This window comes from Falco rusticolus, chromosome 3 (assembly GCF_015220075.1).
Source record: "Falco rusticolus isolate bFalRus1 chromosome 3, bFalRus1.pri, whole genome shotgun sequence".
NCBI classification, from domain to species: Eukaryota; Metazoa; Chordata; class Aves; order Falconiformes; family Falconidae; genus Falco; species Falco rusticolus.
In genome coordinates, this window is record NC_051189.1 from 96,388,869 (window position 1) to 96,401,522 (window position 12,654).

Here is a 12,654-nt window from a genome sequence, read left to right on the forward strand (position 1 = left end):
GCAGCTCTGGGCCCCGCAGCGTGAGGAGGATGTGAAGGTCCTCGAGTGCATCCAGAGGAGGGCAACAAAGCTGGTGATGGGGCTGGAAGGCACGTCCTGTGAGGAGTGGCTGAGGACACTGGGTTCGTCTGGTCTGGAGAGGAGGAGGTTGAGGGGTGACCTCGTTACTCTCTACAGCTTCCTGGGAAGCGGAGAGGGAAGTGCTGATCTCTCCCGGACCCAGTGAGAGGACACGTGGCTCAAAGCTGCATCAGTCAGAGGAGGGTTCAGACCTGACATAAAGAAGCATTTCATCAGTGAGAGGGTGGTCAGACACTGGAACAGGCTTTCTGGAGAGGTGGTTGATGCCCTGAGCCTGCTGAGTAATTAAGAGGCATTTGGACAATGCCCATATTACCATGCTTTAGCTTTTGGTCAGCCCTGAGCTGGTCAGACAGTTGGACTAGGTGATTGTTGTAGGTCCCTTCCAACTTAACTATTTTATTCTAATTCTACTCTGTTTACATTTAAAAATAGCAGTGCGCTATCTTTTGTTCAAAATGGGTTTGTAAACAAATAAATTGCATTTTACTCAAGGTTTCAAAATGAGTATAACAATTTTTAGCAAGAAATACTTTTATTCCCTTTGTAGATAGTGCAGCATGAATGTTATTGCCAAGATTTGAGAGAGATTGTGACATTAAAGCTATTATAAACATAGTTTTCTGTTGATACTAATTTAAATAATAGCATGCATCCTAAGTCTGATTCTTCTGATCCTTAAGACTGCAGATGGAGCCTTTGGTAAACCTTGTAGCCTTTTGGGGTTTGTCTTGTTTAACGATTCAGTTACACCAGTTTTACAGAACGTACAGTGCTTTCTGTTAAAAATTAACGCTTGTTTTTGAAAATGCTTTGACAAGGAAAGTCAAACTAGTATTTTTAAGTGCATCTAATGCAAATCTAAAACACTGGAACATAATGAATGAGACTTTTAAAATTATTTTACAACTTTTTTTTTTTTCAAGTGTAACTTCAAAGGAGGAAAATGTAGGAAAACTAAAACCCAGAAGCCTGTATAATTGGCTGCTTAACACTTTGAATGGTAAATTGGTGGATGAAGCCAGTAAAAAAAATACCACAATGTGGGCACAGGAGAGGAAGAGATGGAAGTACATTAAGTAACATGAGTTATTGTCATTATAGTAACATGAATGATTTTGTCTGTGAAGTTTACTGCCAAATTTTGAAATGTGATTCAGTCAGACTTCGGCTACTTCTATAGCTTTTTAGATTTCATAACTGGTTTTCTGGTGGTTTCTCTCTGCAAGCTGAATGCAGTCAACACTTCCAAATAATTTTCAGTGGGTGCTGAGACTGATGGGAGGTTTATAGTTCTGTAACTTTTTTTAATCAGTAAATGCTGTGGTAATTAGGGCCAGTGTAAGGATAAATTGATCTCTGCTTCCTTTTCAAAGATGGAATCACAGCACCCACCTGTCCAGAAACTCGTGACACCAAAGGCGATCTCTCTGTCAGGGAGTCGGACCCAGTATTTTAAACCATCTCTGACTCCAGCTACTGATTCCAGCAAAATTCACCAGAGGGTGGATATAAAGCACAAAGTAAGTAAATCTTCTGGTTGTTATCTGCCTGCTTTTTACAAGCTTGGAGTGTCTCTAACCAGTTATTCTACTAAGGGGCTCTTTTTTGGCAAAGAGCCAGAAGCTCTGAGTGAGATTTCTGACAATTACCCGTTCTGATCACTTTGGTGCACGTGGAGTCCCTGATAAACTTTACTTAAAACAAGATTGGCATCTCTTTCAGAAAAAAAAAAAAATATCTATGGTTTCACTATCAATCTGAATGTAAAAATGACCAGGTGTTGAATCTGTGGGCTTTTTAGGCCAGAGATCAAAGTGGATAGTCATAGTGGTTGCGGAATAAGCTTAAGTAGATGAGGTGTATTTAGTGGTATAAATAAAAACCAGCACAAAACATGTGTGGTTGGTTGTCTTTGCTTCGTATATAGTTTATAAATACATTCAGGTAAATCTTGTAATAAATCAAACTTAACTTGCAGGGCATGAGAGAGAAGAGTTCTCCTGCAGAACAGAGAATAAAACCATCTGAAAGGTATGACAAATCTATTAATTTAAAATACTTGAAAGAAGAAAGTGCTCTCTGGTGCTACAGTCTGCATGCCTGTCGTCTTTTGAAGGGCAGTAACAGTCTGTGAGTTTGCATGAAAAAATGGGTGCCCTCTAGAAACATTTGAGGCCAAATGCCAACTTGTCTCTCAAACACAAAATTCCAGGAGCGTTAATTGTTTTTCTTCTTGAGGAGATTATCCTGCGTTACACTGCTTGTTTGGTTTAGGTAGAACGACCCACCTCCAGATAACACTGATGGCTCTCTCTTCTGGGCCACTAGTCTTTTGGGTACTGCTTGAACTTGAATTAAGACACTCTGCATTCAAAGAGTATATTTTCTTGGATGATTTGTCCCTTTCAAAGAACAATACCAGGGAATCATATTTTGTTGTCTCTGTTCATCTTCCAAGCAATTCTTCGGTTGCCTTCGGCATTCTTTGGTTTGCAAAAAAACTCCCAAACCAACCCTTTGTTTTGGCATCTGATAGTTTGACTTCACAGCAGCGACTTTTTCAGGGATGTAAGAGATCGGCTTTAAAGTTTGGGCGTAGGTGCAAGCAGATGTCGGGTTTTAATTGTGGGTTTTCAAACTGTTCTAAATTTTCTTCGGTGGAACTCCTTTCTTCTCCATGTAGAAGGGAGAACCAGAAAACCGCTGCTGCTTTTTATTTGGTTCGCAAGTTTTACTGCTGTGTTTTACTTTTGTCTGTAGAGTAGATGGTCCTTTTAAAAAAATTATTTATAAAGCTAGTCTGTTGACTGTCATGTTCTGGAGCAGGAACACAACACTGGTAAGAGGCAGTTGGCCAGAGTCCCTTCGTGCAGCTAACCTGCAGTACTTTGGTACATCTCTGTTCAGCCTACCAAAGGCTAAATAGTTTTTAAACCTGGGTCAGAATTGTAGGTTGAACATACCTGCTTGAAGACAGAAAACTGTCTTTGCCCCTTAGAAGCTGACAGGTCTTAACAGAAAAGAGGAATATGGACTATAATAGGCAGGCTATAATTGTCAGAATAAAGCTCTGTTTTGACAGAAGGGTTGGGTTTTTTTTCAGAATTTGAATTGATTGTCAGTTTGGATTAGAGAAAATTTTGAGCATATGGCCTTAAGGATCTGGCTTACTCACAGTGGTTACAGTGCTAAGCAGACTGTTTGCAAGTGTCTGACAAGTTTAGACTAATTTTCTTCCTCAGTCTTCTGGAAACTTGACCTGGTATCATCCAGTGTGATCAAATGTACTTTTATAATGACTGGCTGCTTGGCTGCACGATAAGCTTTGATATGGAACTTTTTCCAGGGATACTTCATTTTGATGCCATACTGCTTTTTATTGTTGTTACTCCCTAGTTCACTTGTGTTTTGGGGTGTGATGTGGGTTTGGGATTCGTTGGTTTGTTTGTTATGAAGGTTTTTTTGTTTTTTCTTTTTCTTTTCCCTTCCCACTTGGATTAGGAAATCTTTCTGGTTTGGATCTAGGCTTTTGTAATGAGCAGAGAAATGCCTTTGTATGCCTTACAAAAGGGATCTGTGTTCATGTCTGAAAAGACTTCTGGAATGTTGGCAAACCCAAACACACCTCTGGCCTCAAGATAAGCCAGAGCTGCTTCTGCAGCTTTTGCTGTATTATCTTGCCGCACAAGTTTAAGCCGCTCTATTCCATAAGAGCTGCTGGCAGCATTCCATGTGCGTGCACACACACATGCTCCCCCCCCCCCCCCCCCTATATTTTTAGTTGTTCTTCTAGATCCCTGCAAAGATTCATGCTCATCACAGAATCAAAGAACTGGCAGTCAACATTTCCACCGTCTGGGCTATTAAAAGGAAATGTTAGAAAATAAGTCTAAATCAGTTCTTCTATTTCAGGTCTTCTGGCTTAGTCATCATTCCTTTGTGGATGTTGTGACTGTTTCTTATGTATGTCCTTCTCGTTGCTGCTTTTGTTAACGCAGCTTTTGCTGTTTTGGAACATCACGTATTTACCAGCATTAGCAACTCGGGGAACAGTTTTTTTTCAGATTCTGATTAGGTGGTATCAGTTCTAGGACTAAATGTGGCTATAATAGCTTGAAACAATTATTTGATAAGTTGATTTTTTGATTTTTTTCTTCCCCCCCCTCCCCTTTCTCAACCTATGTATTGTTATTCTGTGCCAGCAGTGTGACCCACCCCAAATTCAGTACTCCTGCATCCAATGGTCTGTCTGCAGGAGGAGGAGTTGGTGGTGGCGGTGGCAAGATGAGAAGGGAAAGAGGGGTACACTATGTATCAAAACCTGGACAAGAACAAGAGGTAAGGGACTCTTGCTCTCGCTGAGATTACTGAAGTAACTAGCCATGTATTGCCAGTGTTACTGGTTCATAGTGATCTATAATAATGCCCTTTCAGTTTTGTGGGTTTTTTTTGCTGTGGGTTTCAGGGCAGGCTCCAATATTTTTTTATGTATTATTTATATGTTTTATATAAATAATATAAAATGTATATAACAATATTTTTATTATTATTAAACTTTGGGTTTATATTTTTTAAATCTTGAGCCATATTATCTTGGAGTTGCTTCATATTATAAAGTTTCTCATCAGCAGTTGAATGAACAAATTTTGGTGGAGGTTTGTAGGGTTTTTATAAAGGAATAATGTTTGAAACAAGTGCCAAGTAAGTAAAAGTTTATTTAATTTATTATTTCATATTTAAGTCATGTAGAAAGATAGAGGCCAAGAGTCCAAAGCAGAAGAAATTGTTCCGCATGTCTGTTAATGATCATTCACAATTTTTGTCACTTAATCAAACCCATTGTGAGAAGTTTTTTCCCTGTTTCAGTACGAAAAGGCCATTTAATAAAACTATGTTCATGACTATCCTGGAGATTATTTTTCTGATTGGATGTTCCCTACCACTGGATCTTAAATAAAAAATTTACATCAGTCTTCTGGTTGATGCAAAATGAAGAAATAGTAAATACTAGAGAATGTTTCTAATAATACAAATGGCCTGAATACCAAGGTCCAGTAGTCTTCAGATCAAAACTGTAGAAGATGCAAGATGTGGGAGACATTAAATTTCTGTAGTAGCAATATGTATCTCTGCTTAGTCACTTTTGGGTAGATCTTGGTACTACTGTGCAAATTGTGATTAGATTGCTGTTCCCATTTAAACCCTAACTGATCTAATCTTGGTAATCAAACAGTTTAAGAGGTGAGGATAAGACAGAAGTTTTTAAGGTACAGTGGTTTCTGAGTTGGAAGTGTGTACTCTGATACACGAGATATGACAGGATTTACCAGAATGTGATCTTCTGTGCTGCTAGTCAGGCTTCCTTTTTTGGTGTTTGGTGCTTTGGTTTGGGGTTTTGGGGGGCTGAAGGACCCCGCATACTTCTTTAAACATTATCTTTTTCCAAGTTCACTGCAGTAGTGACTTCAGAAAAGTTGGCAGCTGTCCTACCTAATTTCACAAGAGGAACACTTTCTCATTTGTCATGAGAGTGTACTCTTCATTGAAGAGACGAGAGGGTAATTAGAAAGGATGATGTTTCTTTAGACCTTGAATAACTAAAGTACAGAAAAATAAATCTGATCTGTGCCCCTCCCTGTTCTACACAGGTAACAATGTTGAGCTAATTTTTGGTATTCTTACTGGACATGTTATGAATGTAGTATTGCATAGAAAGAAGTCTACCATAAATTAAAACGACATGGCAGACTGAGGTGGGGAGGTTAGGATTCCTTTTGAAAACGTGCTTTGTCTTAGTCTGTACATACCTCTGTTATATTTAACTTGGATAAGAAATTAAGAGTGGGACAGGGTAGGAAGGTAGTAGGTCTTGTAAAAGCGTAAAATTAAAATTTACAATTAAAATTTCCCCCTAGGAAGTGGAGGAACCGGTACTACCAAAAGTACCCCTACCCATCAGTACTGCATCGCTGCCTTCCTTCAACTTTACTTTCCTTACCAGTAGTAGTGTCTCATCATCACCGAGCACTGTTTCCACAGCAGTGATGAACAAGGTAAATCTTTGGTTGTGTATTGTGAGTACTGTTTTGTGATGAGTGTACATCTACTTTGTTGCGTGTTAACTTCTTCCATGGTGCTCGTGAAACTAACCAACTTTCACTCGGGGTTGTATTCCAATTTGGAAGCGGGGAAAGGCATGTAGTTTTTGATTTGACCTCTGTGCATCTTTTACTTTGCGAAGTTCTAGTTAATGTAATTGTATAACTGCTTCAAATGCTGTGGAGGTTTTGTTGGGATTTTATGCCAAGTTAAGTTATTAAATTAGAGGTAGCATTAATGGTGGTCACAAGCCTAGTGTAGAACGTGAGCCTAGGGTGTGATAATTGGAATATCACTGCAGTAAAATAAACATTCATCTGTTCCAGAGTATTTGAGGTATTTTTGTATGTTTTGAACCAGATTACTTGCTTTAACACGTTGAGGTATTTGCTGAAGCTCTGACTACAATTGAGCTGAGTTAGTTTGACGTTCTTAAGCTGCTTGGTCTGCTTTTCCATATACTTAATATATTCAGATCTAAGTAGCATCTCTGTTAGATGATACTGTACTGTATGCTCACTTGCAAGCTTCATTTTCGTTTATTATAACTCTTACCTGTGGGTTAGAAATATCAAACATCAGGTTTCTTGACTGACTGCAGAATGTCTGTTAGATAGTGAATTCAGGTACCTGCTGTTGTTTCACCAGGATGTTTTTCTTTTACATACAAACCGTAATTCTTTTGAAAATACAGGTACAACCAGCAAGTAATGTTGGCAGTCCTGTGTTCAGATTTTCATCTCCAATTGTGAAATCTACTGAGGCAGAAGTGCTACCTCCATTGTCTGTAAGTGAAGTAAATAAAGTTCAACCTCTTCTCAAGGCTTTAGTAGAATATTGAAGAACAATAAAGCAGAATTGGCCCTGGTAGTGGGGAAAACAAATATATAGGTTTTCTGGCTTATAATTTGTCATCCAGCATGTATACCAAAAGGTTGAACCCTGGATTTCAGATTATTACTTTTGTGTGAAATTTGATTCAAGAATCTGAAAAATATCTCTTTTTCATAGCAGATGGGGTTTACATTTAGTGTTCCTGTTGTAAAATCAGCAGAGCTTTCTGGATCCAGTGATACACCAGTGATGTCCTTCCTTACTCTAGGTAACAGAAACTTTAGTGTTTCAGATCTGAAGTGCTGATTTTCTGGTTTTGTGTATCAAACAGTAAATCCATCCTTTCTGAGCATATTAGCAATTCCAGGCAAAATATGTTTTCAGTGACTGATCTGCTTTTAACCAAATGGTAATTATAAACTGTTGTAAACAAGGTAGAATTATATGAGAAGCATGAAACTTGGAAATCCTAGTTTCTAGCAAATGTAAATATAAGTGGATTTCTTTATGAAGGGTGGTTTTTGTTTTGTTTTTAAAGATACTGCCACTGTAAACAGCATCAGCAATAAGAAGGAAAAAGAAGAAGAATACGATGGCCCCTCCAAACCTGTGAAGGTCTTAAAGGAAGGAAGTGTGTTAGACATTCTAAAAAGCCCTGGTGAGATAACGATCTAAGATATCGCAAAAAATATGTAACCGTGTAACTGCATTGAATTTTTTTTTTTTTTTTTTTAAAAACCCACCACAACAAAAAACCCCACCCACTTTGTCACAGCTAGTGCAATATTAGCTGTAAATACAAACACAGGAAAGCATTACATTAAATGCTGCATCTCTTAGGGTTGATCTCCCCTTCTGTCCTAAGTGGCTTTTATTGCTGAAAGGAAAACTGCAGTTTCAAACCAGATGCATTGCTTCAGGATGTAATTGTAAATGAAGTATAAAGAGGATTATTTAAATAATCAGTGTTTCATTTTAAATAAAATGTATGGAATTGGAATGGAAATTTTTGTAAAATGCTTTACATTCCTCTCCCACCCTCACCATCTCTGGAAATTAAGAATAGTAAAGACAGTTTCATTCCTAAATGTGTTTCAAAAACTGCAAATCTTTCCATCTTAAATGATAGCAGTTACTATGGGTTCAAGTGTAAATTTAAAGTGGGCTGTTTCACTTTAAAGACCCTTTTCTAATTTTTAAGTAATTGCAGTTGTTTTCAACTGTTTAATGAAGAGTGTGTGTGTGGATGATGGTTTTTTGTTTTAAGAACAAGGACTATTGAATTTGATCTTTTCCCATAGCCTTGAGTTCCATCAGGACTATTTTTTTTATAAAGTGACAAATCTATATACTACTTAAGACGATAGTGCCTTTTTATATTGAAAAGAAAGAAGAGAGAAAATATACTGTGTGTTTTGTTTAAGGAAACATCTGTGAGTGAAGTGACATTAATTTGCTTTATCAGTTTTAAAAGAAGCAGATTCTAAATCCACACTGGTCAAAGGCTCCACTTCTGATGTAAAAAAACTCTTAACACCAAAACAACATAATAATTAAAAAAAAAAAAATAATAATTTTGGCTTTAAAAGTAACTTGTGCTGCTATTTAAGATGCATCGGTGTAGCATTTATTTTTAGTATTTCCATATTGGTGTTTTTTGTTTTCTGTTAAAATTGGCACCTTTAAATAAGGAGTTGGCCTGCGTCCAGTACGTTTTGAACAAAGATTATAGGTAACAATTGTTCTGTTGTCTTAATTTTTATTACTTAATTCTCAGAATCTGTGGGGAAATACCATGTGGATTGCTGCTCCCAGTATTAACGGCTGTACAGCTACTAAAGTAAATGTGAGTCATGTACTATGGCAGGAGCAGCTTTAGAAATTTGATTCGATCGGGCATGGTGTCTTAAAATGGAATTGGATTATTTCTAGTCTAGGACAGACAGACAGCTTTCAGTACTGTTTGTTCACATTTGTATCTACCAGTGAGGATTTGTATTTAAAACTTTCTTGGAAATGAAGAGTTAAATTGAGCTTTAAATAAATGTGCTTTTGTGTCCTGGTGCAGCATATGAAATTTCATCCCTTTGGATAAGATTTCCAGGGACTTCCTCTTGTGGTTAGTCAGGATGTATAGTTGTAACCGTTGGCACTTGGTTTAAATTCATGCAGTTTTGTATTATAAGTAATTTACATGTGGTGAGGGTCCTGCTTCATCAGTAAGATCTCTTCCTATTTATGTTGTTTTGGTTTTTTTTTTTTACTAGGTTTTACGTCTGTGAAAACACACTCTCCAACATCTGCACAGCCTGTTACAAGCACAGTGGTCTATACAAGGCCTGCAATAAGTAGTTTTTCTGCAGTTAAAGACACCTCTAAACAAGCATCCTCATTTTGGCAGTCTGACCTACATGACCCATGTCTGCAGAACAAAACTACAGATGGCAAATGTGTAACATGCGAAGCTGCTAAAGTGTCCACAGTTGAGAGTACGAAACAGACAATAAGCTCAAGTCCATGTGTCGCCTCTAAGGCAGCCGTCCCTACAGCAGGGACACTGGGCTTTGAAGACAAATTTAAAACAGCACCCAACACATGGGATTGTGATACCTGTCTGGTCCAGAACAAACCTGAAGCTACGAAATGTATAGCATGTGAGACACCAAAGCCTGGAACGGGAGTAATGCCTGCTCTGACATTGCCAGTGGTCACAGACAACTCGGTGACAGTGACATCGTCTTCCACCAGCACTGACACAGCAGTCACTTTGGGGTTTGGAGACAAATTTAACAAGCCAAAAGGCTCTTGGGACTGTGCGGTGTGCCTTGTATCAAATAAGGCAGAAGACAGCAAATGTGTAGCTTGTCAGTCCGAGAAACCAGGTTTGTTCTTCTCTTTTCTGTTGTTTCGGTCTCAGCCTCTGTGCATTCTTTACAGAATAAAATATGTTGTGTATAAAAAAAAAAAAAAAAAAACAAAAAAAAACCCAACCAAAAAAACCCACCCAAACCAAACAAACCCCAAAACCAAACGATAAACGTTCAGCAGCGTGGCTGTATGCCAGACAGGATGGGATTAGTGGCTGTCTGCAGGACTGGTTGGGTACAGGCACTTTGGAGGTCTCAGCCCAGATTCCATGTCACATGAATTGAACTGATTGTGAAATGTATTAGTGCAGAGCTGAGCTGAAGCAGATATACCCTGCTCTGCAGCTGGTGGGGAGAGATGACTAAACTGGATGCCTTAATTAACTTAAAACAGATTTACTCATTTTCTTTGGGGAAAAATGTGAACTTTCAGAGTTAAAACATTACTGGGGTTTTTTCTCTTTCAAAGCATAAGTAGAAACAGTATTTACAGAACATGCCTGAAAAAAGTCTCCACTCAGAATTTGTGTGTAATTGAGCAGAGGTGAGGTATGAAGCCAGAGTTCAAGACAGTGTAGTTTTAACTGGTCATCTTAAGCTGAAACCGTATGTTCAGCTATGCCTATGGAGGCCAGCGGTAGCCCCAGAACGTGAGTGAGCTTGTTCTGGAATGTCAAGGTCCTTCCAGGCCTGGGGGAGGTGGGTGCCGCCTTCAGTGCATTGCTGACTTGCTTCCCATTATATGTGATTGTTGTAATTGATTAAGAGTGTGGTGAGTTTATTGGTTTTAAAGCACAAATAATTATTTTAATGTTAACTTGCATTGGCTCTTAATATGTCAAAAAACACCTTTGCAAGTATATCTGGGGGGATGGGGGGGAACAACTATGATGGACTAGACTGGGCTTTTGCAATCATGCTGTACAGTAATGGTGTAATTTCTTGAGATAATGAATTTCAGAGGGAGCTTATTCTCATGGACTTTGAGCCTCAGAGTGATCAGCTGGTGCTTTTGTCTGAGACTCTAGCCACTGCAAGGAGGAATTTTGCAAGTGTGAGGGGTTTGCCATGACCATCGTGGTACAGAGAATTGCACAGTTAGATTGCATCTGTCAAGGGGACGAGTGAAGCAACTAAAGTGGGAGGATTAAAATTCTCTGATATGCTGTGGAAGAGAAGGCCTATTCCTGTCTCTACTGTTTTGAATTTGAGGCGTTATCTTCTGCCTCTTTTAAATGCCACCCTCAGTGGTTTAAAACTGTAGGTAAACATAACAATTATGTGGATGCTTTTGTGTTTTTTGGATGTTCACTTCGGTCCTCACAGTTACAGAGCTGAAGGGTTCTGTCAGGGTGCACCATCAAGTGACAACTTGCCCTTTAAAGGGGAGAAAAATCAGAAGGCGAGCATTATCTTTTGGGCCTCTTCATGGAGGCTGCTGGAGACAGTGTAGCTTGTGCAGCAAACACAGTTGTGGGTTTAAGAGCTATATGTTCTTCTCTGGTGTTTTTTTTTTTGTTGTTGTTTGGGGTTTTTTTGGTTTTGTCATGATGTAGTTTTGAACGTGTCTGTCTTTGTGATTTTGTGATGAATCTTTCTGGTAAATTCTCAGCCTCATGTCGCTTGACAGTGATTGTTAACTTGAGTGGTGGTAATTTTGACTATGGGTTACTCGTGTCACCAGAAATTCTTTTAGTAGTTTTAGTTGAATACAGTGCCTTTAGTTTACATCTGAAGTAGGCTGCGTTGCTATATTGTATGAACTGCAGTTGCTTTTTAAATGTCATTGGTTCAATTTATGCTTAAAATCATACATAATTATAAAGAAGAATCTTTATATATTATATATATATAAAGATTATATATAATCTTTATATATTTGTTGTTTACTCTCTCAGATTGAGCTTGACAGAAATGAACTTGTGGTTTGTTTTTTTACTGTTCTGTTTATCTGCTTTGTGATTTAGTAATAAGAGCTTCTTAAGAAGTTTGTGTTCACTTTCTCATTTAAACAGAATGACTAACTGTCTTGCTTATTTCTAAGGGAGTTCAGTGCCTGTCACCAGTAGCAGTGTTTCTACGTTTTCTGCTTCTTCTGGAGGATTTCTGGATTTAGACAAATTCAAAAAGCCCGAAGGAAGCTGGGACTGTGAGGTCTGCTTGGTCCAAAACAAAGCGGAAGCCACAAAATGTATAGCCTGTGAATGTGCAAAGCCAGGCACCAAAGCAGAGGTCAAAGGTAATATTAAATGAGAAAACCAAAGGTGTGCAGTCTGCAATTTATATTTTTCTTTAGGTTTTGCTTTGTGTGGTGGTGTGTGTTTGGTTTTTTGTTTTTTTGGTTTTTTTTAAGTGCAGCTATTTTTCCGTTGAGGTATGGCAAAACCATTCATTTTTTGTCTAGGAATATTGCTTGAGTAAGGTGATGTGCCTATGTTTCCACACCCTTTCTGCAGAAAAAGATAATGCTTGTTAGAGGAGAGCTTGGATTAACCACATCTTTCTTTTCAAGCCTTGTGTATTACTCATCTGGAGTTTTGACTAAAAAGCATGATCGGTTACAGAAGTTAGCAGTATACTTTTCAAAGCCAGGTGGAGGACAGAAGAGTACCATTGCGAAAAGGTGTTATGTAGAGAGGGAGTGCGGAGATTTCTTACTTGTTTTGTGTTTGTGTTTTGCTTGGTTTTTTGTATGTGGGTTTGTTTTTGTTTTTTTTTGTTAAATGGTTTTCACTCTAGGAAGCTTAGGAGTAGAATCCCAGCCATGTAG

General features: G+C 38.4%; 1 protein-coding gene across 6 annotated transcripts in view; it reads left to right on the plus strand.

Annotated features, from left to right (window-relative positions):
* NUP153 (nucleoporin 153) overlaps nucleotides 1–12,654 on the plus strand; it is a 46,337-nt gene that overhangs the window by 25,504 nt on the left and 8,179 nt on the right. For 3 of the 6 annotated variants that reach the window (XM_037382380.1, XM_037382381.1, XM_037382384.1), the window contains 9 exons: nucleotides 1,458–1,604; nucleotides 2,063–2,115; nucleotides 4,287–4,422; nucleotides 6,000–6,137; nucleotides 6,878–6,970; nucleotides 7,195–7,285; nucleotides 7,556–7,675; nucleotides 9,285–9,899; nucleotides 11,929–12,123. In XM_037382380.1, coding sequence (XP_037238277.1) covers nucleotides 1,458–1,604; nucleotides 2,063–2,115; nucleotides 4,287–4,422; nucleotides 6,000–6,137; nucleotides 6,878–6,970; nucleotides 7,195–7,285; nucleotides 7,556–7,675; nucleotides 9,285–9,899; nucleotides 11,929–12,123 — 1,588 coding nt within the window. The remainder of the gene's footprint in view (nucleotides 1–1,457; nucleotides 1,605–2,062; nucleotides 2,116–4,286; nucleotides 4,423–5,999; nucleotides 6,138–6,877; nucleotides 6,971–7,194; nucleotides 7,286–7,555; nucleotides 7,676–9,284; nucleotides 9,900–11,928; nucleotides 12,124–12,654) is intronic. The other 3 variants (XM_037382383.1, XM_037382385.1, XM_037382382.1) reach the window with 2 other exon arrangements.